Source organism: Cavia porcellus, unplaced genomic scaffold, assembly GCF_034190915.1.
Source record: "Cavia porcellus strain 051 isolate PalLab524CR breed Dunkin Hartley unplaced genomic scaffold, mCavPor4.1 scaffold_1, whole genome shotgun sequence".
Lineage (NCBI taxonomy): Eukaryota > Metazoa > Chordata > Mammalia > Rodentia > Caviidae > Cavia > Cavia porcellus.
Genome location: NW_026947484.1, coordinates 194227573 through 194253928, shown reverse-complemented (window position 1 = coordinate 194253928; position 26356 = coordinate 194227573). Strand labels below are relative to the sequence as shown.

The following is a 26356-nucleotide window of genomic DNA, read 5'->3' as shown; positions in this document are numbered from 1 at the left end:
ATGCTGTTTTTAAAAAAATTATTATATGTTATGAGAAAAAAAGACATTGTGTGTGTGTCTGTGTGAGCATGTGCTTCTTTATGAGCCAAGTGTAGTCCAGGATGGCCTTGAATTTGTGGCAATCCTCCAGCCTCAGCCTCTGGAGTACTAGGTCTACAGTACTGGCACCTGGCCAATGTCCAAATATATTTTATATACATTTTGGTATCAGGACTCAAGCTCATGACCTCATGCTTGCCAGGTAGGCACTATGCCACTAAGCTATATCCCAGGCCCAATGTGTGTATATTTTTTAAAACCAAAACTAAATAAAATTTTTTTTTGAGGCAGTGTCTCCCTTTGTGGCCCAGGTGGCCTCAAAATCACAGTGATCCTCCTGTCTCAGCTTCCACACTTATAAATCAAAGTATCTGCCAGGCACAGTAACACATTCCTGTAATCCTAGGATTTCAGAGGCCAAGGCAGGAGGATCACTGTGAGTTCAGGGCCAGCCTGGGCTGAACAGTGACTTCAATGCCAGCCTGAAATACACAGAGAGGCCCTGTCTCAAAACAAACACTCTGCACCTCCTACCACAAACTGCTACTAAGTCTCCCTCATACAGAGGGTGCCTGCAAGAGAACAAGGACCAAACAAGAAAATGAACAGCTCAAAAAAAAGTAAATTCAATGTCTTTCAAATATATATACAAAAGTCCAATCTCATTCCATTAAATCATATACCAAAAGGCTATTTTTTCTTAATACATTAGAAATGTATGCAAAAATGCCATTCTGAGGAGCTGTGGGAAATAAGTCATTTCGTTTTCTGCCAGTAAGAGATGAAAACTAAGAATGGCAACTGGTGTGAGCCATGTGCCTCACATTCTACATCTGGACTTTACCCTCCAGACAGCTGTGAACCAATATAATGCAGAGGTTATGCAACGTAACACTGCCAAGACAGAAGAAAGGTCCTGAAGGGAGACAGAAAGTAACACAGTGCAACAGTACAAGAACAAACGTCCATATGTCCAAGATGCGGCAAGGGGCACTGAGTACAAAGTACTCCATTAATGTGACTGGAAAAAAGAAAACATTAAGGGAAAATTACTATGTTTAGGCATTTTCTTTCCTTATGGATTTCTGGTTAGTCTTTCAACACAGGGTCTTGTGTTGTAGCCCAGGCTGGCCTCAAACTCACAACCTCCTGCCTCAGACTTTCCAGTGCCAACACTGAAGACCTGCGCCACCAGGCCTGGCTTTTTTTTTTTTGGGGGGGGGGGCAGGGGAGGTGGGGAATGGGTCTTTTTGAGACAGGGTCTCACTATGCATTTCAGGTAGACATGGAGCTCACTTTGTAGCCCAGGCTGGCTGGTCTTGAACTTGCAATGATCCTCCTGCCTCAGTCTCCGGCTTATAGGCGTGAGCCACCACACCCTGCTTTTTTTTTTTTTCCATGCCTGTCTTTTTATGGATATTTTTAAAGCCTATATCGAGAAAACAAGCAGTTCAGGCAAAGCCAAGAGACAGGAAAATTTTTCAGTATGTACCTTTTCACATCTTTTAGTATTATTTTCACTATCTCAATGACGGAACCACTATGTCACACTGAGTGTGGCGCTCCCCAGATGAGCATTTCTGGACAATCTCCCCACTCCAATTCCTGGGGCTTGGCAGCTGCTCCTCAGTGCTTGTCTCAAGGGGAGCCAGGGACGCCACAGTTGGAAGACAGGGGAAGGTGTGCAAAGAGTCCACACCACACTTCTCTTTGATGAGGGCAGCCCACGTGTTTGTGACAAAGGATCTCGTGTAAAATTTCACTTGGAAAACAAGTCTGAAAGTCACTGGGCTTGACAGGTATTAGGAGGACAGACAGCAGAACTGTCCCTTTCTACCTCCTCACCTGCAGCTGGGCTGATGCTTTCTGCAAAGGAAACCATTTCACCCATTTTCTGCATCTTCCAGTCAACTCCATCCAAAGTCTCACTACTGTGAACCTGCCTCTTCATTCTTGCTAAGACCCTGCTGCCCCAGAGTATGGACACTCTCTGTCTAGGCACCTTTCCATCCATCAAACCCTAGGTTCCAGTGTATCCCTGTTGCTCAACGCCCCCTAAAACTGTGTACTCCCATTTTATCACCTCTCCTCTCTTACCCTGTCACCCATCTGGTCTGACACTTCTTAAAGCCAGGCTCCCAGCCTCCCAGCTAGCCAAGCCACCACCAATAAGCCACACCATCTAGGGTACCCCGGGACCCTCTCAGCTGGTGCCTCCACTCTTTATCTCTCTGCTCTGCCTTCCTCAACAGCACAATTCTGCTTTCACCTATGCTCTTATACCCTTCAGACTGCCTTTCTCCAAGTGCCTGCCTGTGAGATGAGAAAGACAACATGGACACAGACCAAACAGGACCCGATGACAGCCACTATGACCACCAACGGGATGGATTATAACCACACTCACTGTACCCAGAACCAGAACCATCAGTCTCAGACAGACATGTGCATGGAGGCCCATGGCGGGAGCTCCTCACCCACATTCTCCCTTTGTCGTGTAAGTATTTTTCTGCACAAGTAACAGAATTATTACAACACCACAGTCAGGCCAAGGATTTAGCTCAGCAGCATAAGCTGAGCTGCCTGGTAAGCACAAGGTTGTCAGTTTGATCCCTTGTACCAAAAAAAAAAAAAAAAAAAAAAAAAAGAAAGAAAGAAAGAAAAGAAAAGAAAAGAAAAGAAAAGAAAAAGAAACGATGCTCTTGATTACAAGTTTTTAGTGGAGCCTAAGCTGGAGTCAGCAGCAAACATATTTTTCTCCAGAAAGCTTTCAAAATCTCAATGTGACAATACCTTCCATGCTGACAGGAAAAACTCTAAATGAAAAGAGTATGGGAGCAAGGTGACTGCTCGGCCCTCCTTGTAATACCACACTTCTCCCATGGAGCCATGCTTCACACCCTCGGTGTCCGCAGAGCCCAGAAAAACAAGGGCTTCAACCACATAGCAAGATCAAAGTACTCTGGCCAGGCACAACTGCAGATTGTCCCAGCTCCTACACATTAACACACTAGAGCCCAGCTGCTTAGCACAAAGCTCCCACAGACTCACCAGGCGGCAGGGAAGAAGCCCTTGGGTACTTACTGTGTGTGGTGTGCTTGAGGGGACTGCTGCATGTGCAGAGGAGAGGCTGCTCTGGTGGCCGGACAGTGAACTAGAAGAAAAAACAAAGCACCTGTATCCGTCCAGACGTTGATCCACAGGAGCGAAGCCCACAGCCACGGCAGGTGGAGCCTGTCTGTGGCAGGCCTCCGTATCAGACTCTGTAGCCTCGGAACCAGGATAGGGTCATGGTGAGAAATGACCTAAAGAGTCACTTGTGATGAGATTGATACATCCTGGCCTGGAAAAACCTCCAGAAGCAAAGTCAGTAAACTGTAACTCTTTAGGCTGCCGAAGAGCTAGAAAAAACAGGTCTGTGCTATAAATACTGCTATGCTTGGCGAGCACATGACATCTGTGGTGAGATATATCCAACCCCATATACTCAGTCGGAGCCCACATTCCCATCAGATCTACAGTGTTAATCAATTAATTTTGCTGAAGAGGTCAAGAAGCTATCTGGAACCATGTCAATTTTTAAGTCAAATATTTACTCAGAAATCCAACATCACTCATACTTGAGGTACATGATGGGTAAGGCAAGTCCAGAGCTAAGGACAGGCTAGATGCAGGGTACCACATGAGGTCCAAGAGGAGTGGCAGAGAATCCCTGGTGCCATCCACTTCCTGGAAGGCCCAGTGCTCTGTGCCAGCAGAGGCAAGGTTTTCTTTCACATATTTGGCAGTTTTTAGCCCGCATGTGGCCAAAACCTAAGCTCAAGTATTAAGGGAAACTCCGGAGAAGTCCCGGTGGATGCAACAAGTACAAAGTGTACTTGTGGGGCATGCAAACCTCTACTGGGACTTCAGCGGCCTTCTCACCTTGGGCCCACATTTCCCCCATACCTGCTAAGCTGAGAGAGGGGGCTGCTGGACAGGTCACCAGGCTGAGACAAGGAGGGCAAAGCAGCAGTATGCTGGGACACAGAGGGCAGAAGCGCAGTGCAGGAGGTGGTGCTGGGCAGGGAGCCCACAGATGGGAGGGCGGAGGGAGGGTCTGTCATCTTTGGAGCTGGAGCAGATGAAGCAGCTGTAAGAAACACATCTGTTTAGCCCAGACCAGTCTTGAGGATCTTGTGGCATCATCAAGCTCAGGTGAAGCACACACAAAGGTACTTTCCCTGGGTGATGCCCATCACCGGGTGGCCAATCTCCGTCAGCACAACTAGCAAGATGTTTGACATCTCCAAGTGCGGCAGATTAGAACGAAGGGTAGGAAGTGGCATGGTTATAACATTAAAATGTCCTCAGACACAGACATAATTCTCTACCTATGGAAACCTGACCCTCAGCACCTAGAAAAGAACAGAGGTGCCGAGACTGATAAACACAATTACCAAGTGAGGTGTTTCCCTCCAAAACCGCAGTGAGGCTTGAGTAAAAGGTAAACAGACAAGACCACCCCAGAGTACTCTAGCCATTCAGTACCTGCATCACTGCCAGCTCTAGGCAGGGAGCCGAGAACCCAGTGCATACACCATGGAGTGGAGATGCTTCTATTTCTACTCATGGGAAAAACAGTAAAACAACTGCTGGGCCACACCTGCTTTCAGATGCCCAGTGAGAATTTCACTGGGACATGCCTGACAGATTCATCTCAACACACATGAACAGACAGCAGGCTGCAGAGAGGAGGCCAGATGAGCAAACCTGGCCTATGGAAAAGACTCAGGTTAGTGCTGTCCACACACTCACTTCAGATATGTGCTTGATAGTACATCATTGTCTTTTCCAGACAGGAAGAGAAGCCAGCAAACAGGAAGGGCAACTGTGTCTAAAAACACACACAGGCTGGGACAGGTCAACCCTTAGAGGCCTTTCTTTTCCTGAGCCCTCCTCCTCCTCCTCGGCAGCCTGTGCCAGAGATGAAACTGCCCTTATGGAAAACCAGATGAAGACAAAACTAAGGCCTGAAAAGGTGCCTCCCTAGCCATGGATGACACTGAGAACATGCTCACAGCAAGCTACGCTCTCAAACAACATGCAATGGAGATGGAGGGCAGGAAAATAAAAATAAAAACCTGTTTTCAATGGGTGCTGTGCTTTCCAAATACCTATTATCTCATTTAAAATTAAAATCTCCAACCCCACCAGGACTCCTATATGTGTTTTCAACCCCATGACTGGACAAAAGAAACTGGACTTGATGCTACCACATGAGACTCCAATGGCACCCAATAAACTCACAGAGTTGTGACATTTCTCAAAACAGCCCTGGCAGCCCAGCACTACCATCAGTACTGAAACCAAATTCCAGTACCTCAATTCTCATTAATCCAACAGAGGCTCACTCACCTTGTCTGCTAACATTCCATATCCACACTCTCAAAAAAAAAAAAAAAAAAAAAAAAAAAAAAAAAAAAAAAAAAATCCTCTTAAAAAAGTCCTGCTGGCTTCTGGACTCAATAGTGGATAATCCATCTGCTTTACTAAATGATGAAGGAAAACCAACAGCCACAAAAGAAACAACTAACAAGGATTTACCTTCATCATCTCCAGTGATCACCAAGGAGGCTTTTTTTTTTTTTTTTTTGGTGGGGGGTCTTTTTCGTTTTTATCGGTACTCTCACGACTGCCTGCTTTCAAGGCAGGCGCTTATGCCGCTGAACTAAATCTTTAGCCCACGGAGGCATTTTTTTTACAGGGAACATTTTATCTTCTGCTCTCTTCCTAGAAATTCATTCTTCAAATTCTAAAAGCAATGAGTGTATCTTTGCTAAACTAGGACAGCTGTTTTGGTTTGTTGTTTTAAAAGTCTCTTAAGCTACTCAGGAGGCTGAAGCAGGATTGTAAGTTTGAGGTCAGCAATCGTGTGCACCACAGTAAGACTCTATCTCTAATGAAGAGAGAGACAGACAGATTGAGACAGAGAAAAGGCAAAAAGAGAGGGAGCACAAGAAACGGGAGGGAAGGGGAGGAAGCAGGAGGAGCTGCTGTTCCTGTCAGATGGCAATCTCTTCACTAACATGGAACCATGTCTTTGAACAGATCTAAATGAACGCTATGCTCTGCATCTGGCATCAAGTCTAATTAGGGCAGAAGAATATCAGACAATATCTCTTCTCGCCATGTCTGTCACATTTCTATAATACTAGTAGCTACTACCTAATCAAATGGGAACCTCTAATGATCTTCACTAACTCTGCCACAGAAAGAGAACTTCCTTTCTCTTAACCACTGAAGGACCAGAAACCATTTTCAGAAAAATTATCCAAGGGCTGCTCTGGAGAATTAGTCACTGGCTGCTTTGTGTTTTCCCATCATGTCAACCACACTTTATCTGTCCTCCACCAATCAGGACAGGAATACAGTTAGGTGACATACTTACTATCCAGCGTCTGCTGATTTCGACCACCACCATGTCCATTCTACAAGAAACAGAAAAATAAGTAATCACACCTTCCTCTCAAATCATTATCCAGATAACTTTCTATTGAGATTTAGTAACAACCATAGAAAGTACAGATTAATGAAGAACAATAGTCTGTTTTATTCTTTTGCTCTCACTATGTAGTTCAGGCTGGTCTGCTCCTCCTACTTGTCTGCAACCAGCAGGATTCTTTTTTTGTTTTCCAACAAATGGAGAGATGGTACAAAAAACTCGTATCCCATAGGGCTTACAGTTTTGAAAGAAAACAAGCTTTGCTATTTTAGGAAACAACAAATATGGTACACAGAAAGCAGCAAAACAGTCCTAAAATAATTCTTTAAAATGTTTAACTGGTGGTGCACACCTGTAATGCCAGCGCTTACGGAGGCAGAGGTAGAAGAATCTCAAATTCAAGACCAGGTAGCCAACTTCATGGCTTAGTGAGATCATGCCTTCAGATAAAAGGGCTGGAGATGTGGCTCAGTGTGAAGGCCCTGGGTTTGATCTCTACTACTACAAAAATTAAATTTGGAGTGGCCTACCTTACTACCTCCATCTCTCTCTCCTTTCCCTCCCACTCCCCCAAGTTTCCTTCTAAGATTTCCAGTAGATAACATTTCTATATCTCAACTTGAGAAAGACTCTAACCACAGCCATAACAAACAAATACACAGCTGGTAAAGGACAAGCCTTTTAAAATATGATAAAAGAGATGTGATTTCTTTATCTGGGACAAAAGCTGATAACAGACTATATATAATTACAGCATAATAAATTCTGCTAATAGTAATTCAGAATCACATGTTGTGAAGGTAAAAGAATAGTAAGGAAGAAGGAATAAAATATTCAAAGGCAGACTACAGACCATGTGGAAGAGCACAGTACCAAAGCCAAAATGGTTACACTTGTTAGAGGCTTGGTGTTTTGCCACCAAGTATGTATGTCCATAGCTTCACGCATTGAGCCTTAGAGATGCCTGCTATAAGCGAACTCAAACTATAAGAACTGTATTCAAACGGTAGCCAAGTTTCAAAATAAAATCTTACCTATAGCATACTATATCAAACTACATACTAACTTCCAAGTAGATTTCCTACAGAAGAAAAAGCCCTAAAACATCACTCACCATGACGGTCCCTGCAGCCGATGCTGGTGGACTCATGGAGCTTTGGTATGTGAGCCTGCTGTGCACAGAACTCTGGTCATAACAGGAAGGTGTTGCCACAGGGCTAGCAGAGCTCAGGGATGGACTGCTCATACTGGAGGAGGTAATGGTTGGAGCTGTACAGCTGGAGTTCTGTACAGCACTGGTCATTGGTAGAGAGTTACTCGAAGGATCACTAAAAACAGTGAAAGATATTAGACATAAATAGATGTTGCCTGACATAGCTTCCTTAAATAAAGCCATTTCACCTCACTGCCAGATTCTAGGTTCAATAAAAATGTAACTATAAATTTATACTACCATGTCCTTTAATTCTACTAAATAAAGTTCAATAATCCTTCACATACCCATGAGACTCACCAAATTTAACTGACATGCAAGGGGACATTTTTAAGAATCCTCAAAATGGTTTAAGGAGTCCAGGCTTCTAGCATGGTGTTTCAAAATGGAAACCCAAAATAAATACCTGATTTTGTCTCTGGACATGGAAAAAGTTTAACCAACAAAATCTTAAATACAGGATTTCTAATCTATAAAACATTCCACTGAACGAAACTAGTGTTTCAAAAATGCAGAGTAACTGAGCTGTTTCTAGATTCTGAGTAGGTATGTAAAATACTGTAACTACTGTGGATAGTGTCTGCCCGTTTTTCGAATGGTTAAATACACCAATTACCATAAGACTCAATAATTCTACTCTTAAGTATGTATCCAAAGAACTGAAAGCAGCATACAAAACCTCCAATTAAATGCCCTCAATATGATTCATTATGAAGAAAAACAGCCAGGGATTTTGCTCAGCAGCTTAAGTGCTTGCCTGGCAAGTAAGTATGAGGTTGTGCTTCAATCCCCAGTTTAAAAAAAAAAAGAAAGAAAAAAACCTAATCTGCACCAACTAATGAATAAATGCACAATGTAATAACTTTCACAATGAAACCTCTGGCAATACAAAGTATACATAAACATAAATGACTCCTACAAACCTTATGCTAAGTCAAAAAAAAAATACCACGTTGTTGTATGCAATGGTCAGGGGAAGCAAATCCTGAGATAGATTACTGATGTCAAGTGACAGCAGGGAGAAAAACTGAGTGTATACTCTCACAGGGTTTCTCTTGGGAAAGAAGAAAAGTTCTAGAAATAAACATTGTGGACAGATGCAAAGCCCATTACTATAGGATGATTTCCTATATTTTGCAAAGAAAGAAACCAGAGAGTGGAAGTTTTATACCTTAAAGTCTTCGAATACAAGCTGATGGGAATCTGATTACTATTTTCACCACCTGGAACTGATCCAAACTCAGAAAGAAAGGATTCTGATCCAAACTCGAGGGCTCCAAACTGAACATTTAATCCTATGACATCTGCTGAACCAGGCATTTCCACTGCAGAAGCTGGAATCTGAAAAAGCAATGTAATCATATCAGAACAGAGGCCAGGGACTCATATCTTAAAGGGTTACAACCGAGTCAAATGAGCAGTTGTGTTCCCTAGGCTCTCCTAGCAGAAACCCAGAGAAGGAAGGAAAGAAAAAGGAGTTGGAACTATTTTTTAAAAAGATGAAAAGCTGTGCATTACCTGTAATCCCAGCATTTAGGAGGCTGACACAGCAGGATCACCTCAAGTTTGAGCCAGCCCCATCTCAAAAAATTAAACAAAACATAATAATAGCAATAATAAATGGAATGAAAACAGATTAAAAGGAGGGCTGAGTATTTAGCTCAGCAGCATAAGCACTTGCCTGGCAAGCACAAGGTTGTCGAGTTCAATCCCTGGTACCAGAAAAAAGAAAAAAAAAACAAAAAACCCCAACAGATTAAAACAGATTGGTTTTTTTTGAGACAGGGTCTTCTGGGTCTGCAGTTCAGGCTGGCCTTGAGCTCACTTCATAGCCTATGAACTCGCAATGATCCTCCTGCCTCTGCCCCCCAAGTGCTGGAATTACAGGCATGTGCCACACCAGGCTTAAAAAGTAAATTTTTTTTTCTTTTTTCTTTTTTTTTTTTTTTTTTTTTTCTTTTTATCGGTACCAGGGATCGAACTCATGACCGCCTGCTTATAAGGCAGGTGTTTATGCCGCTGAGCTAAATCCCCAGCCCCTAAAAAGGAAAATATTAAAAGGTAACAGGGAATGTGTTACTGCCACCAACTGCTCCTAGGAGTATGACAGTCTCAGAGGTAAGCTGGTGAGTAAATGAGGGGGAAAGTGAGCACTGACTATGTTCAGGAACACATCAAGTCAGAAAGCATTACCCGTTCAGGGAACCGCTCACATCCCAATTACAGTATGCAGCAAAAGTAAAGAACAACAGACACTTTAAGCCACATCCTCAATCTGTATTTGAATTAAGGGCCTCTGGCTCTCAGCACAAATCTGTCCCTTAATTTTAAACCAATCTCTATAAATGGCCAAATCCTCACAAAGCAGTGCTTGAAAACACTGCATTCACAGTTTGGGAGATTTTAGTGCCTTACTACTTGAGCAGACATTAAATAAACCCTTTGGGATTGAGACTGCATGATGGACTGCCTACCTTAGACGCTGGAGGTATCCGCCGCTTAGGGAGTTTGATGTGTTTGTGTTGTGGTTGGTGGGCAGATACAGCGCTATTTTCAACAGCCATGTTGGGAAGCTGCAAAAGTTTGTCCATAGTGGAAGCACTGTCCCTGGGTGCTGATTCTCGGTGCTGTGCTTGGGAAGGAAAGGCCTCTGAGCCAGGAAGAGGAACTCTGGCTGCTTGGGTCTGGTGCTGCTGACGCTGACTCAACTGGCTAAGAACAGTGGACGGCTCAGGCTGAGGTTTGAAGTCTATGAAATATGTGAAGAAAGTAAGAGGGAACAATTATTTGCATTAAGGGCTTAAGCCCCTTCTTTACCATCACCAACCACAAGGGTTTAGATCACTACCAGATTCCCTGAATCATCTAATTGAAACTCATGTGTGTATGCATGTGCACACACACACAAATACTTAAAATCTGGAGAGGAATACCTGAGTAGGTTAATAGCTTAACTTCTGTCCAGAGAACACACACAGTTTAGGCTTAACACAGACAGAGATCTCTAAGAACAGTGCCAAAGTGCTGCTATATACACTTGGCCATTAGCTAACAGAGTTATTTTATTATTTTATTATGGATTTTGTACGTAACTTTATTTTTTATTTGGTTTGATTTTTGTTTTTTTGGCTAGAACTTGGGATTGAACCTAGGCCCTATGCATGCTAGGCAAGTGCTTTACCCACTAAGCTACCTCCCCAGTCTATGTAATTTTAAAAAATTACTTTATTACTTTTACTTGTATGTAATGTTAAAAATGGGAGCAATTCTGCCTTGCAAGCAGGCAGTTGTGAGTTCGATCCCTGGTACCGATAAAAAGGAAAAAGACAAAAAAAAAAAAAAAACTGCCTCCTCAATATTGCATGATCAAGACAGGGAGAAGCCAAAGAGAAAAACCAAAGAGACCCCCCCCAAAAGCAGCTGCCTTTGTTTCAGACTTAAAAACCCTAAATGTACTTCTCCAGGCTCTAAGAAGAGCTCAGCGACTAAGCTTATCCGCTACAGAACTGTGGAGGCCAGGCCACCTTCTGAGGGATGGGACGGCCTTAGGAGGCCCTGCACCACTTTTTGCCTGCAAAGGCGGTCCCCCAATGGCAGCAACTGCACTGAGGCGAAGGCTCCAGAAGCGCAGACCCTGTCTCTCCAGGGGCCTAACAAAACTAAGGGGCCCCAGTCCACTCTGCCCCTGCCCTTTCCCTCTGGCCCAACTATTACCTCTACAGAGGAGCCCTAAGTGACCGTGACTATTTGAAAACAAAACAAACGAAAAAACCAGCCTATTGCTGGACACGGCACATTTCTTGGTCCTTCTCTTCAAACGCCTTTCTTCCAGCCACTGCACCTCAATAAAGAAAGTCACCAGAGAAAAGAAAAAGCTGTAACTGGGATGGCTTTTTCTTCACTCATTCATTTTAATTCTGCCTAAAGGCTAGTTCCCTCTGATGTCCAAGGTTCTATAATACGTTGCCTTACATCAACACACCAAGTGAACCCTAAATGAGACCTCAACTGGTCTCTTTCTTTCTTAAATAAAAAATAATAGTAAAATTAATAAGGCAAGTTGCCCTCTGAAATAAAATGGCTTTAGACATCCAGCAGCACAGGGAGACACTTGTACAATTACAGAAGTTAAATGTTATATACACATTCCTATCCTTGTTAATATTTCCATAGCAGTTCAAGATACTAGACAACAGATTAATGACATCATGTCAGATTCTGAAATTCACTGGATCTTCTTAGTCTCTATTTGCTTTATTTATTTATTTTTTTGGGCAGTGGAGTACCAGGAATTGACTGAGGACCCCGTGCTTCCCAGGCAAGTGCTTATACCACTGAGTTATATCTCCACCCTCCACCTTTTTTTTTTTTTTTTTTTTTTTGATGCAGGGTCTCACTACGTATCCCAGGCTGGCCTCAAACTCACAGTGACCCTCCTGTTCAGCCTTCCCAGTGATGGGAGGACAGGTATGTGCCACCACACTGGGCTTCCTCACCCTCTTTATAGAAACCTATTACTGTCTCTTACTAGTGAAAATCTTTGCTGACTGTATCATCCTATTGGTCTTATCATTTGGCCTATGCCATACTTAACTGTTTCTTTGGCCTTGTCTCTTCCAGATTAAAACTATGCCTACCCACAATGAGAATGCCTGGCATCTGTCAAGGCCTCCGATAGACCTCTGTGGGGTGACTCTGACTGCCAGCCCCAAGTGTGACCCTCACAGCCTGAAGGACCCCTACAGGACAGTAAGATGACTTCTTCAGAGGGGATACCACAGACAGCTGTTAGGTAGAAAAACTGTATGTAGTCAGACCAGAAGAGGCCCTCAAAAGTCAGTGTGAAAGGTGAGAATTCACTTCAGCCGTGGGGGAGGTGCGTTCGTTAAGAGTGCAGACCTCCATCTGAAAGAGTGACCACAGCGCCACACTCCTGCAGGGATGAACAGCAGTGACTGACACTGGAGACACAGGCATCACCTTGGGTGGGAAGCAAGGAAGGGCCACTAATCCACCCGCTGCGGGAGAAGTCCCTGTTCCATCTGCCTATGCTATGTGACTGCTTCCTTGTGTGCTCTCCATTTAATCAAAACTACCGAAGCGACTATACTTACAATCTCAATGGCTCGCCATAGGTTTGTCCCACCCCATGCACACCCATGTAATTTCCCACTGGATCAATGCTGCCTAAGAAATTAGACTTGTAATCTTAGTAACTGATTACAGTTTACCCCACCTTAGACCTGCCTCGCCTGGTAGTTTTGCTGCTCTATAAAATTCCCTTGAAAAGCAAGGTCCTCAGCAACCCACAGGGAACCCCTTCTGTCTTAGATAGCTTTCTTTCCCCAATAAACATAGCTTTGTTTCCCAAATAAATGGATTCTGCTCTTTAAAAAAAAAATGGGTACAATGAATATAAATCTTACTTCTACCTTCATACTTGGTCTACAGAGGCTAACACTTTACTCAGTTTGACTATCTTCATAGATACTATATCAAAACACAGAGTCATAAACATACATACATGTTCACACACACCCCCAATATCTCACAAACATTTACTCTTTAGAGACTGCTTCACATTAACATGCAGAGTCACTGTGCTCATTTTGTGACTACCTAGAAACCCAATGTACAACTACTGTATTTATATGTAAGGCACTTTGCTCAAATATACCTGCAAGATAACTAGAATGCAACTACCTATACAAATGTTTTAATTTGGCAAACACTTCTAAAGCTGCTACCCATAAACAGGATACACCCAGTTTACTTTTCATTTTTTTCTCAGAAAGAGTCTCTCTATGCACCCCAGGCTGGCCTCAAATTTGTGTGCCATCATGCCTGGCACAAAAATGGCAAAAAGATTGTACAGTATGGCTGGGAATGTAGCTCAGTGGTAGTCCTCTTGCTTAGTACATACAAGGCCTGTTTTGAACCTAGGACAGAAAAAAAAAAAAAATACAAAAACAAAACAAAACCAAATAATAATAAAGAAAAACCTGGGTATGGTAGCAAAAGAGGCTAAGACAGAAAGATCAAAAGCTTAACCCCAGTCTGGGTAACTGAGCAATAGTCTGCCTCAAAATAAAAAATAAAAGAGCTGGGAATGCAGCTCAGTGCAAAGGCCCTTGACTCCAAACTCAGTCTTATAAAAAAGATGGAAGGGTAAAGACAGGGCAAATGGGGAGGAAATCGGAGGAGGGCAAGGGAAAGAGGAGGCAGAAAAAAAGAAGAGCAAAGTGTGACTTCATTTCACGTACTTAAGTGTTCTTTTTCCTGTGGACACTAGACATTTGGGCAGGTGGGAGCAATTTTTAACCTAGTTTTTTTATCTTTATTTTTCATTCTCTCTCTCTCTCTTTTTTTTTTTTCCTTTTTATCGGTACCGGGGATCAAACTCACAACTGCCTGCTTGCAAGGCAGGCGCTTATCCCTGCTGAGCTAAATCCCCAGCCCCTGATTCTCTCTTGTAACAGCAAAATCATGTGGCATGACTGAGATTTTTTTTTTCAATCTGCCTGCCTTTTGATTTGGTTGTTATTTTCTTTCATTCCCATGGAAGGCTCTCCTGTTACCTGTATTACACAGGGATCCACCTATGGTTTTTCTATAGATAGTCTAGATTCACCATTTACACTTAAATACTTAAACTTGTTTGGCACTTTGGTGCGGAAATCCAATTTTATTTTCAAACCAGTTAACTGCAATAAGCCATGGCTTCACCAAAGGTTTGACATGCCACCTTTGTCACACAGGATAAAGGTAGGAAATCTTTTTCTGTGAAGAGGATAGATAACATACACTTTAAAATCTGGTGGCTGCCTTTAGCAGCTACTTAATTCCACTTTGGTGGGCTGAAAGTAGCCAGTTTGGCTAGTTGGCTGATTTCTAAACTAAGCAATTCACAAATCCTAAGTTCCAAATTCAGTTTAGTTGATTCTTTTTCTTTGAGGAATTTAAGGATTATACCCAGAGCCTCATGCATGCTAGGAAAGCACTCTGTCACTGAACTGTATTCCCAGTCCTTTTATATTATTTTTTGAATTTTGAGAGAGAACTTGCCAAATTGATAAGGCTCGCCTCAAATTTGCAGTCCTCCTGCCTCAGCCTCTTGAGTATTGGGCACTTTTTTAACCTAGAATATAAATAGGTGGCACCATGACCACTAACAACTCCAATTTTTAATTTGATACTAGAGGCATATACCAAAAACATAGGCAACATTATATAGGAATTACATGCTTGTACCTAAGAACTATCACTTGTTACTAAGTATGCCGGAAAACTAACACAGGAGACCTATAACTGTTATTAGAAAGATTCATTTGAAGGTTTCCCCTTGCCTGTCATCTGAGAACATGGAATGGTGGCAGGTGCAGGCAAAGAATGACCAAGACACTAACTGCTAAGTTCACCATGTTCAGAACGTGTATACAAACAATGTGGTTCAGGCTCAACATCTGTTACCCTTCACGGAATCTCTGCTTCTGTTACCTGACAGGCAGAAAGTGCCCACATTCTCAGCCTCCAGTGGGATCTCTTAAGAATTTTCCTTGGTAAACATTACTTCGAGTCCAGTAGTCACCCAAGAACGTCCAACACGCTAAGCCCTTTTACTGTGCGTCCCTGTCTTTCACTGCTCCTTGCCAGAAATCAGTCTGGACAACCAACTTTTATCATTAAAATGACCATGCTAGCTGGGTGCGGTTGCACACACTTGTAACCTTAGCACTCTTGGGGCTGAGGCAGACCACCATAAACTGAAGGCCAGCCTGAATTTTATAATAAGACCTGTCTCAAAAAAAATGAATATGTGTTGTCCCTTATAGTGTAGCAAATGAGCATGGGTGGTGAAAATGGACTAAAAGAAAATGGACTGAGGACACAATTTCTGTAGGAGTTTTGTTTTTAAAAATCCAGCTTACACATGCTGTGTTTACAGTATGAAACACAAAAAGTAAGACTTGACCAAATTATGATAGATACATGCAAAATGCCAGAATGAGAAAACACAGAGAGTGTAATTTATTTGTTTTGGTTTGATTTTGTTTTGCAGTATTGAGAATAAAGCCAAGGACCTTGGTCACGCTAAGCAAACACTCTGCCTACTCACAGCCGCAAATAGGGTATTATTAAAAATGTCAACATTCCACCTTCTGTCAACTTTACTCTAATAGAGCTCAGAAAATTCTGCTTAGGGATTTACTAAAGAGTTGTTGCATTCTCCTGCACATCTCTGTCAGGTAGGTGCTATTACTGCTGCTACTAATAACGAATAAATGCAGATATTACACAATACAAAAAAGACTGATCTAACAACTGAAACATCTCAAGATGAGATCCACTTAAGTATTCAAAAGTTGGAGGTGGAGGGAAAAGAGGAAAAAAAAGAATTGAGATGTACATAAACTAATTCCCCACAAAGAAAATAATCTTTATGTACTGCGAATATGTACTAATTTTTTAAAAATGCAAATGGTTTTAAAAAAAAAAAAAAAGTCAACATACTGCCAATGATTTAGCATGTCCTCAGGAGCAAACCAGCACAGAAAATGTGTACTTACCAAAGTGACTGAGGACTGCAGGTTGGGGTGTTGAGGGCTTGAGGTCCCAAGCAGTAGTAGTTGTTGAGGAACTATTCTGCTGTGAGGCTGGGGAGGTGGAAAACTGGCCCAAACTTGGAGCTTTTAGGTCCAAAACCTGGGAGCTGGGAATATTTGCCAATTTTGATGGTGTAAGCTCTCCAAATCCTGAGCCAAGGACAGATGACTTTAAAGAGAAGTGAGAAGACTACTCAGATGTTGATCTCTCCTTCCTCTTAGGCTACACAACCTTTACATCAGTTTGTTTTATCAAATGCATTATTTTGTGGGCTTTAAAATACAATGAACTCACTAACTCAAGCTGCCTTGCCCTAGATAACACTTAGGATAGGGCCTCTCAATACCATCTCACTAGGGCAATGGGAGAGACTCTAAAAATGTGTGTATTAATATGGACACGTGTATGGATACATACACAACACACTGCCCAAGTTCCAACCTTACATATATTACAATTTGTTTTGTGGAGGCACAATCTTACTGTTATCATTTTTTTTCATAATAGTTGTCATATATTACTTTCCCCAAAGCAGTAGATAGGAACCACTGCTTTCACATAATTGTGTTGATCATGACATAAAACATAGCCAGGTGACTGAAAACTCAAGCTCTACCTATGAACTCAGTGACCAAGTCAAGATTCTGGCAAGAACAGCCTTAACTGTACCCTGCTAAATGGAACTGCAGAGAGAAAAGGACACCGGTCCAGACATGGAAGTATGCATAAGGAATGCCAGATACTTGAGAACAGGAAGCTTTCAAGCTCAAGGCCAACCGGGGAAACTCAGACCCTGCTTCAAACATAAAAAGGGCTGAGACTTAGTTAAGCATGTGTGAGATTTGTGGTTTAATCTCCAATGCTGCCCCAAAATTAACTCTTTCCTTTTTTTCTTCTTTGTAAAAGACAAGGTCTCACTATATAGTCCAGGCTGGCCTCAAAGCGATCCTCATGCTTCAGTTTCCCAAATGCTGGGAGTACAGACACATGCCACCACGCCCAGCCAAAATCAACATTTTAGATACCCGGAAACTTCAAAACAAAATCCAAGAAAAAATTACTAATAAGGATGCTTTCAATCTGATTACTAGTTGAAAGTAATTGTTATAATAAAGAAATATTTTCATCTTCATCCAGGAAACTCAGTAGTTAAATTCCACACAGAATCATCAGATATGTGCTTGGAAATTATCACATCATTGTTCTCTGGACTCAGATCTACTGTACAGATGTCAGCATTATTTGTGAGAAAATAATGGTAAGGCACGTGTCATCTTCTACACTACCACTACTAATGAGCATAATATTTTTGTTTGTTTGTTTGGTTTTTTGTGCCAGGAATTGAACTCACAACCTCACGCTTGCCAGCCAGGTGCTGTGCCAATGAGCTATACTGCTGACTCAAGAGTATGCCTTAAAATCCCACATGAAGTGAAAATGAGTTACCAGGCGTTGAGGAGAGTACGAATTGGGAGCAGGGGAGCTGCTGGGCCCCGGCGCCATCTGACTATTGTGTTGAGAATTTGTAAAGACAAGGGCCTGGCCAAAGCCCTGCTGTTGGCAGGTTTCAAAGGAGCTGACTTCTGACACTTGACTTGGAGGAACAGGCTTCTGTAGCAAGGATACTAGGTCAATGCTAGGTAAACAAAAAGCAAATGAAAGAACAAGTCATAAGCAAATTTTGCCAACAAACAAATTTAAGAAGGGGGCCAATACAAATTGAAACTAGAAATTATCTAAGTAGCAGAACACAGACACTGAATGAGTGATTCTGATTTTTGAGACAAGGTCTCACTGTGTAGTTCAGGTTGGCCTCCCATTCTTGGCAATCCTCCTGCAGCACTCAGCCTCCCGACTAGTGGGATTACAGGTTTACATCACCATACCTGACTTGAACATGGAGTTTTAAAGGTTCTAAAGTCAAGAGTTGAAAGCATGGCTTTCAAGAAAAGATAAACAAAAAATATATGGAGAAATATTCACAGATATGACATGATGACTGGTGGGGGAAAAAACTGGAGATTTAATCTTCTGAAATTAAATGAAAAAAATGAAAATGTCCCTAGAAAAATCACGGAGTCAAAAAAACTATGAACAGTCTAGCATGGTGGCCCATCCCTGTAATCCCAGCTCTCAAGAAGGCTGAGGCAGGAGGATAGCTTCAGGTTTGAAGCCAACCTGGACTATACTGTCTCAAACAAACAAAAAAAGAACCAGGAATTTAGTGCCCCATCCAACCCAGAAGACAAACAGTGGAAGATGAGTGGTACCTTCAAAGAAAGGTAAATAGGGCAGATGCCTCCTCCAAAAAAAAGTGAGGAAAAAGAGATGTGCAGTGAACAAGAAATTCCGCACAATACACACAATATACTGTGAGATAAAACTGCTAAGCCTATTTCCCTGAAATAAAGTTCTATAATTCTCATACAGCATGCAGTGGGCTCTTCTAACAGGCTTTCATCATTCAGGTCATGACATTTTGAAGTCACTTACAAGTGTTTAGAATCACTGTGAAAACTACGTAAATAAAGTCCTTCAGGAATTCAGTTCAGTATACACTATAAGAACATTACCCCTTGCTTTTCTGTAATCTAGGAGGTTAAACTAAAGACTTCTCACCTAAAATAAGAAGTCTGTGTGGAACTGGAAAAGATCTAAACAAATACTACTATATGAAGGAAGCAAAGGATGACTAATATTCAGTCAAAAAGTAATAGATTTACAGAAACAGAACCATATAATAGGTTACCATAACCTTTGCCACAACTGCTGACAATCACTGTTATTTTAATTCATCAGTGGATACAATTAGATTAGTTCACAAGGCAGAGGTTAAAGTGTTTTAAATGAAGAGAGAAAAATAGACACAATCCAAAAATGAAAACAGGTGTCCTAAACCCAAGGTTTCAAGTATGCTCTGAAAAAGAAAGAAAAGAAGGCCAAAGTGTTTACCTTTGCCTAGGCGTGACATCATTCTCTGCTGGAACACATGAGGCAGTAAAGACTTTTGTTTCAGAAAGCTGCAGGGCAAGTTTTTAAAAAACAGTTTCAATCTTGTTCTGTATAATTTAAAACCAAATACTGAATATTCTTGATGATTTTTAGCCATTGGTCTTTTCTCACCTAAAGCAGTGATGATGAACATTTTGGAGCTTTCAAGGATAACAGAAACGTGGTAATGCACACCTATAATTCCAGCACTCAGGAGGCTGAGGCAGGAAGATCAGTTTAAGCGCAACCTGGACACTACATAGTGAGACCAGGCCAGCCTGAATTACACAGCAAGACCCTGTCTCAAGGAACAGAGGGACGGAGGGAGGGAAAGAGGGAGGCAGCCAGTTGCAGTATGCATGCCACAGATTCGCCACCCCTAGCTAAAGACTGTTCAATCACTTAAGTTTATCCTGGTGTCACTTGGGCAGCATATTTGTTTACATACTGATTATCCCAAGGATCATCAGGTAAGTGTCATTTCAGCCAATTAACTCTTTTGTTTAATTGGATAAAATTATCATTTTATACTTCCTGTTGCGTTATCCTATAAAATAATGAAAAATATGCAATTTTTGAACTGGACTGATAAGTAGTTAAAGGAAAGGAAATAAACAAGAAACCATGACAAGTAATTTTCTTCAACTGAAGGTAATCTTCAATCAATAAGCCTTACAAATTACTTCACTTCAGGAAATGAAAAAAAAAAAAAAAAAAAAGAAAAAACGATGGGAGGTTACGTGGCTCAGTGATAAGAGTTCTGGCTTTGCATGCACAAGGCCCAGGGTTCAATCCCCAGCACCACCAAAAAAAAAAAAAGAAAGAAAGAAATGACACAATGTGATAGATAAAGTCCAACTAGCTTCAAATTCAGCCTCGCTGCTCGCTAGCTATCACTTGTGTGGTGACTCTTTAGGCTATCACATGAAATATAAAATATAAAATGTCAGTATTACCAAAAGAAGTCAAGAAAGAATAAAGAAGTTTGAAAAATGAAATAGTTGATGTTTCCTTTCCCTAAAATACAATAAGTATTTTGTACTTGATTAATTTGTATTTTGCTAAGTCACAGGCTTCCTTTTTAAAGAAAAATTAATTTCACTGAGGTATAGCATATACAATAGACCAAATATTCAAAAATAAGTTTTGGTATATGCAAGACTCCCATGAAACCGTCACCATAACCAGGACAATAAACACCTTCCTTGCTGCAGAGTCCCCTGGCCCTGACTCCTGCTTGCATCCAAAGGCAATCACTGACTTGTAGGCCTTCTTTATCCTGTCCTTTTTTGGCCCGGAAGATTGAATTCAGGGCCTTCACAGTGAGCTACGTTCATGGCTGTGTTTTTCTTTAATTCTGAGACACAGTTCAGCTAACAGACACCCTCAGGCTGTTTTTATTTTCTGACCCTTCTGACTCAGCCTCGAAGCATGCACCACCAGACCTGGCTCTGACCTAACACTCCAGATTAGGATGCATTTTCTAGTTTTAGATGAAAAACAATTTTTAAGAGCCGGGCGTGGTAGCTCATGACTGTAATCCCAGCACTAGGGAGGCTGAGGTGGGAGGATCCTTGCGAGTTGGAGGCCACCCTGGGCTACAAAGTGAGCTCAAGGCCAGCCTGAACTGTATAGGGAGACCCCATCTCAAAAAAGACAAAAAAATTTTTTCAACAAAACTAACTACTGAAATTAAAACTTTTGTGCCTCTAAACCAAGAAAATGAAGACAAGCTACAGACTCAATAAAATATTGGCAAATTACAACTCTGATGAGATATATCTAGAATATGCAAAAATACTTCTAATTGAGTAATAAAAATACAACTCAATGTTGAAAAGGCAAAAGATCAATAGACATTTCTCTAAGGAAGATATACAAATGATTAATAAACAGATACAAAGAGGCCTAATATTATTAGTAAGAACTCAGGAAAAATATAGTCATTATCACAATGAGGTACTATTTCACACTCAGTATGACTAGGTGGGGGGCTCTCCCTCATCTCCTCTTACCCCTCCCCACCTTGACTGCTGCTTTTGCTGTTTTCCACCCCTATGAACAATTAGTTGCCCCTCTGCCATATGCCACTCTGCCTTGGAGCCAGCAAATTATGGACTGAAACCTTTACAAACTGTGAGCTACATAAACCTTTACCCCATTAAAAAAAAAAAAAAAGATTGTAACAAGTGCCACACAGATGTGTAGGTGAGAATGTACATGGCGAGTCGCTTTGATAAGAGCTGGCAGTTACTCCAAAAAGATAAATACAGAGATATAGCATGACCCAGCAATTTCACTCAAAGATATATATCCAAGATAAATGAGAAAAAAATGCCCATAAAGAAACTTGTACACAAGGGGCTGGGGTTTAGCTCAGTGACATAAGCACCTGTCTGGGACATGTGAGGTTGAGTTCGATTTCCGGTACCCCCCACAAAAAAAGAGAATAAAAAAAGGAAAAAAAAACCTTATATACAAATGTTTACATATATATTTTTTGATACAGTATTTTTAAATTTATGATTTAAAATTTATAGTTTTATTTATAATTTAATATTTTAATTTTAACGGTACATTTTAGGTATACATAATGATCAGATTTATTATATGGAATTTGTACCTGTACATGATATATCTTGATGCTTTCTTCTCCAATCCCCTCCTCACCCTTTAACCACTCTTCCCCTCCTTATTTACAAACATTTTGTTCCCATTTTTTTCCTTCTCTTTTTCTAGATGAAATTTTTTTGTTTTTTGTTTTTTTGGTACTGTGAACTGAACTTACAACCTCACCTGCCAGGCAGGTGCTATGGTACTGAGATATATCCCCAGCTCTAGATAAAAAAAAATATTAAAGTTTATACCTTTTTACCTGGATTCTCTCACTCAGTGTAATTATTTCAAGATTTGTGCATATTTTTAACTCAATTTTAGGGAACTCAGAATAAATGTTTTGAAACCTTATCTGACAATAATGAAAACTACACTTTTTAATATTTGCAATGTAAGAGTGGGCTTGGAAAAAAAGCTAGATAATGTTCTAATGAAAAACATGGAAAACTGATAAAAGTAGTATTCAAAGATTCCTTAATTCTGATTAACCCTAAACATCTCAGAATGCTGAAACACCCTATGAAGGCTTGCTGAGACATTAACACACAGCCAGAGCCACATAAGGAAACAAGTGCTAAATTAACTACCAATTCAACAAGTCTCTACACTGCACCCTGTTCCAAGGTATTACTTATGAAGAGTCCCAATGAATCCATTTTTGCCTTAAAGAAACTTCCCAATTTAATAAAGACAAAATGAAATGAAAAGGAGGAAGAGAATATATTTAAAGCTTTATTTACATAAGAAGCTTGAGTAAACAGGATAGAAACTGGCTAGGGTAGGAGAGAATGTCTCACACTTTCCCCCAAGCACTGGCGGCAATATAAACACTAACGGATCTGACTCAACGGGAGACACTTACATCTTCCGTCCAGTCTTCTGTTGTCCACTCCTCCACAGAATTTTTCCAGGCACCTGTTTGGAAGACCATAATCAAACTGTATAGCAGAAAATCAAACATCATGTTATTCCTAAATTCCCTATTATTTACTATGCAGTACAAAATATACAAAATGCTTTTAAAATGAAACAAAATAGAGCAAATCAATGTCTCAAAATGATTTTAACTCAAAGTTACTATCTAAGCACTTAAAATATAGACACACTACAAATTAACAGGTAACGATGGGCTAATCCTTTATGATATGTATTATTTTAACTGGAAAATACTAATTTTAAGAAAACTGTGCCCTAAACCTTTTTTTCTAGTGGATTATTGAATTATCAAATTTAGAGAGGCACGGCTGGGGCATTAGCTCAGTGACACACACACAAGTGTCTGCCTTGCAAGCACAAGGTCGTAAATTTAGTCTCTGAAACCGAAAAAAATTTAGAGGCAACCTTCTTATGAAATATCCACTCCACTAAGTAGTTTGCTCTTAGGTCTCCAACATAATTGACATTACTCCTCCTTCTCACATCAAATCTCCTTACTGTATGTTCAGAGCAGCAGCAGAGTTAAGTATTCAAGTGTAATTCAATTAGTCTATCACCCATACAACATCTAACTGTGTTGAAAAAAAAAAATGCTGGTGTTCAAATAATGTTAACAGTTCTTGCAGATCATGTGTAACAATGGCCCTTTGTATTAAAAGTACCCTGGAGAGGCCAGCGTGGTAGCTCATACCTGTCATCCCAACACTCGGGAGGTGGGATGATCCTTGCGAGTTTGAGACCAGCCTGGGCTACAAAGTGAGCTCAAGGCCAGCCTGAACTGCATAGCGAAATCCTGCCTCAAAAAAGACAAAAAAAAAAGTACCCTGGAAACTGATACTCGGAGACAATGCTTTTGAAGGCTTACTGGGGTATTAAATATAATCATCCCAGAGAGTGGTACTGTGCAAGTTTTCAGTTCCTTTATGGTAAGAAAGGAGTTAAGCCTCTGACATGAAATATCTCTTTTATAAAAAGCTTCTATGTGGGGAATAAAAACAATCTGGGGGATAAGGGGAAGCAAGCAGATGACCAGGTCTAACTTCCATGGAATCAGGCAAATAATCTAACAGCCAATCTAATAAATTAAATTATTGCTGTTTCCTAGGAATACCTATGGAATACTTCTAACAGACTGAGGACTGATGATATCAAACAATCACAGAATTCATGCTTTTGTGGTGCACAGTTCCCTATAAAATGTTACTTTATGAATATAAAATGGAAATGATTCAAAATCAAGAACATTTCCCAGTATGGAGAAACCTACAAGTATAACTTAGAAACCTCATCATTAGTTGGGTGCAGTGGTTCACACCTGCAATACTAATACCTGGGAGTGAGTCTGAATCAGAAGGACCACAAGTTAGATCTCAACATGGGCAATTTAGGAAGACTCTAATGTCAAAGTAAAACAATTTTAAAAAGCCAGGTACACTCATGCGCACCTATAATCCCAACACTCAGCAGGCTGAGGCAGGAGTCACTGCTAAGTTTGAAGCCTGGCTGAACTACAGAGCAAGATTCTGCATCAAATAACCAAAAATTGTTGAGGAGGCTATAGGGAAAATGGGACACTGTGGAAATCAGTATGGAAATTCCTCAAAAAACTAGTATTGGAAGTTCCATTCAATTCAACTATTCACCTCCTGCGTATTTTCCCAGAAAAATTGAAAACGTCATGTCACAGTGACCTACGTGCACCCATGTTCATAGCAGCACAATTTGTAATAGCTAAATCTTGGAAACAATAAAAATGCCCAGCAACTGTAGAATGAATGAAAAAGATGTGGTATTTCATACAATGGAATATTATTCAACTATAAAAACGATGATCTTGAGGTTTTTAAAGGTAAAAGGAGGCAACTTGAGACTACCCTCATAAGTGAAATAAATCAGACTCAGATGTGTAAATATCATATTATCTCTCTAGTATAAAAAATAATAAACTGAAAGAGTATAAGATGCAAAATGTACAATAGATATTGTAATAATCAAAGGGAAAGAAAGTGTTCTAAAGTATACAAGTGTGAAAGATAACCATACTACTTTTTGTTAGTTCAAACAGAATGGTCTGTACTGCCATTAAGTCCATTTTTTATGCTTTGATTTTGTAACATGAATTCTAGGTATGTACATTATGTAATTTATCAACTAGTGATTTCTTACTTTTAGACTAGTAATTTCTTATTTTTTTTTAAATTCTGTATTATTTGTACCCTTTTTTTATTTTGCAGTTTTTCGCTAAAAAAAAAAAAAAAAAAACCAAAGTATTTTCTTATTTTTCATTTTACAGTGGTAGGGACTAAGACCAACCAGGGTCTTTGCACACTATTACCCTTCACCTTTCATAGTTTTCTCAATTTTGAGATCAGGGTCTCTCTCTTTTTTGTTTTTTAAGACAGGTCCTCACTATGTGGTTCAGGCTGGCCTTAGAATTGTGATGATTCTCTTGCCTCAGTCTCCCCAATATTAGGTTTACCCCATGCCCAGCTAGGATTTTAAAGGCATAAGTAAAGTGGCAGTTTAAATGAAAAATACAAAATGCAACTATCCTGGTAGGAAGTCAGTAAGTCAGTAGTGGATGCTCTGTTCTCTTGGCTCTGCACAAGCCTCTGAACACATACTGTGCCAAGAAGTCAAATGAATCTGAGATGAGCCACCCACCACCCAGACTTCACTCGCATCCTTTTACAATAGAACTGTAAGCACCAAAACAGAACCTGCAGCCATTTTTTTTTTTTTTTTAACAGTACTGAGGACTGAACTCACAACCTTGCACTGAACTACATTCCCAGGCCTTTTTACTGTGAAAGAAGTTCTCAAGTTGCTAATACGCTCAGGCTAACCTCAGCTTGTGATCCTTCTACTCAAGACTCTCAGAGTGTGGTTACAACACATGCATGCACTACCATAACTGGGCTCAGACAACTGAGGGGCTGGGTTGGATGCTCTCTCAAAAACTAAACAGATTGGGGCTGGGGATTTAGCTCAGCGGCATAAGCACCTGGTGTGCAAGCAGGTGGTTGTGAATTCGATCCCCGGTTCTGATAAAAAGGAAAAAGACAAAAAAAAACTAAACAGATGCTGGGGGTCAATCCCCAGCTTTGCGGCGAGAGGGAGAACAAAAGAGGAAAGGAGAAAACGAGGAAGGTGGATAGAATAGAGGAGGCGGGAAAAGTGGGGTGGGGGAAGAGACAGAGCAAAAGGGCATTTCAAAAGATTCTTTTAAAATTGTCTGTGTTGAGGTTGTTTGTTTGTTTGTTTGTTTGTTTTGTGGTGCTGGGGATCAAAAACAGGACCTCACACACAGTAGAAAAAGTGTCTGATTCACACTGTTACAGACTCAAGCCTGAAAGACTTTTTTGTTTTTTAGAGACAGGGTCTCGCAGTTAAGGCTGGCCTTAAGTTCACTTTGTAGCCCAGGCTGGTCTCAAACTTGCCACGATCCTCCTACCTCAGCCTCCCTAGTGCTG

At 40.9% G+C, this 26356-nt stretch overlaps 1 protein-coding gene and 2 non-coding genes across 15 annotated transcripts in view; all 3 read right to left on the bottom strand.

Moving 5' to 3' along the window:
- Ubap2 (ubiquitin associated protein 2) overlaps positions 1-26356 on the bottom strand; it is a 101315-nt gene that overhangs the window by 7626 nt on the left and 67333 nt on the right. For 10 of the 13 annotated variants that reach the window (XM_013153386.3, XM_013153385.3, XM_013153387.3 and 7 more), the window contains 10 exons: positions 22810-22862; positions 19293-19360; positions 17787-17976; positions 16304-16508; positions 10211-10485; positions 8908-9077; positions 7638-7851; positions 6470-6509; positions 3988-4171; positions 3124-3193 (listed from right to left, as the gene is read on the bottom strand). In XM_013153386.3, coding sequence (XP_013008840.1) covers positions 3124-3193; positions 3988-4171; positions 6470-6509; positions 7638-7851; positions 8908-9077; positions 10211-10485; positions 16304-16508; positions 17787-17976; positions 19293-19360; positions 22810-22862 — 1469 coding nt within the window. Of the gene's footprint in view, positions 1-3123; positions 3194-3987; positions 4172-6469; positions 6510-7637; positions 7852-8907; positions 9078-10210; positions 10486-16303; positions 16509-17786; positions 17977-19292; positions 19361-22809; positions 22863-26356 lie in introns of those variants that run through there. The other 3 variants (XR_010039824.1, XM_063226501.1, XR_010039829.1) reach the window with 3 other exon arrangements.
- On the bottom strand, positions 4799-4876 carry LOC111757126 (small nucleolar RNA SNORD121A). Its single transcript, XR_002791505.1, has one exon. It is a non-coding gene; the product is annotated as a small nucleolar RNA SNORD121A (small nucleolar RNA).
- LOC111757125 (small nucleolar RNA SNORD121A) lies at positions 17472-17552 on the bottom strand. The gene has a single exon (XR_002791504.1). It is a non-coding gene; the product is annotated as a small nucleolar RNA SNORD121A (small nucleolar RNA).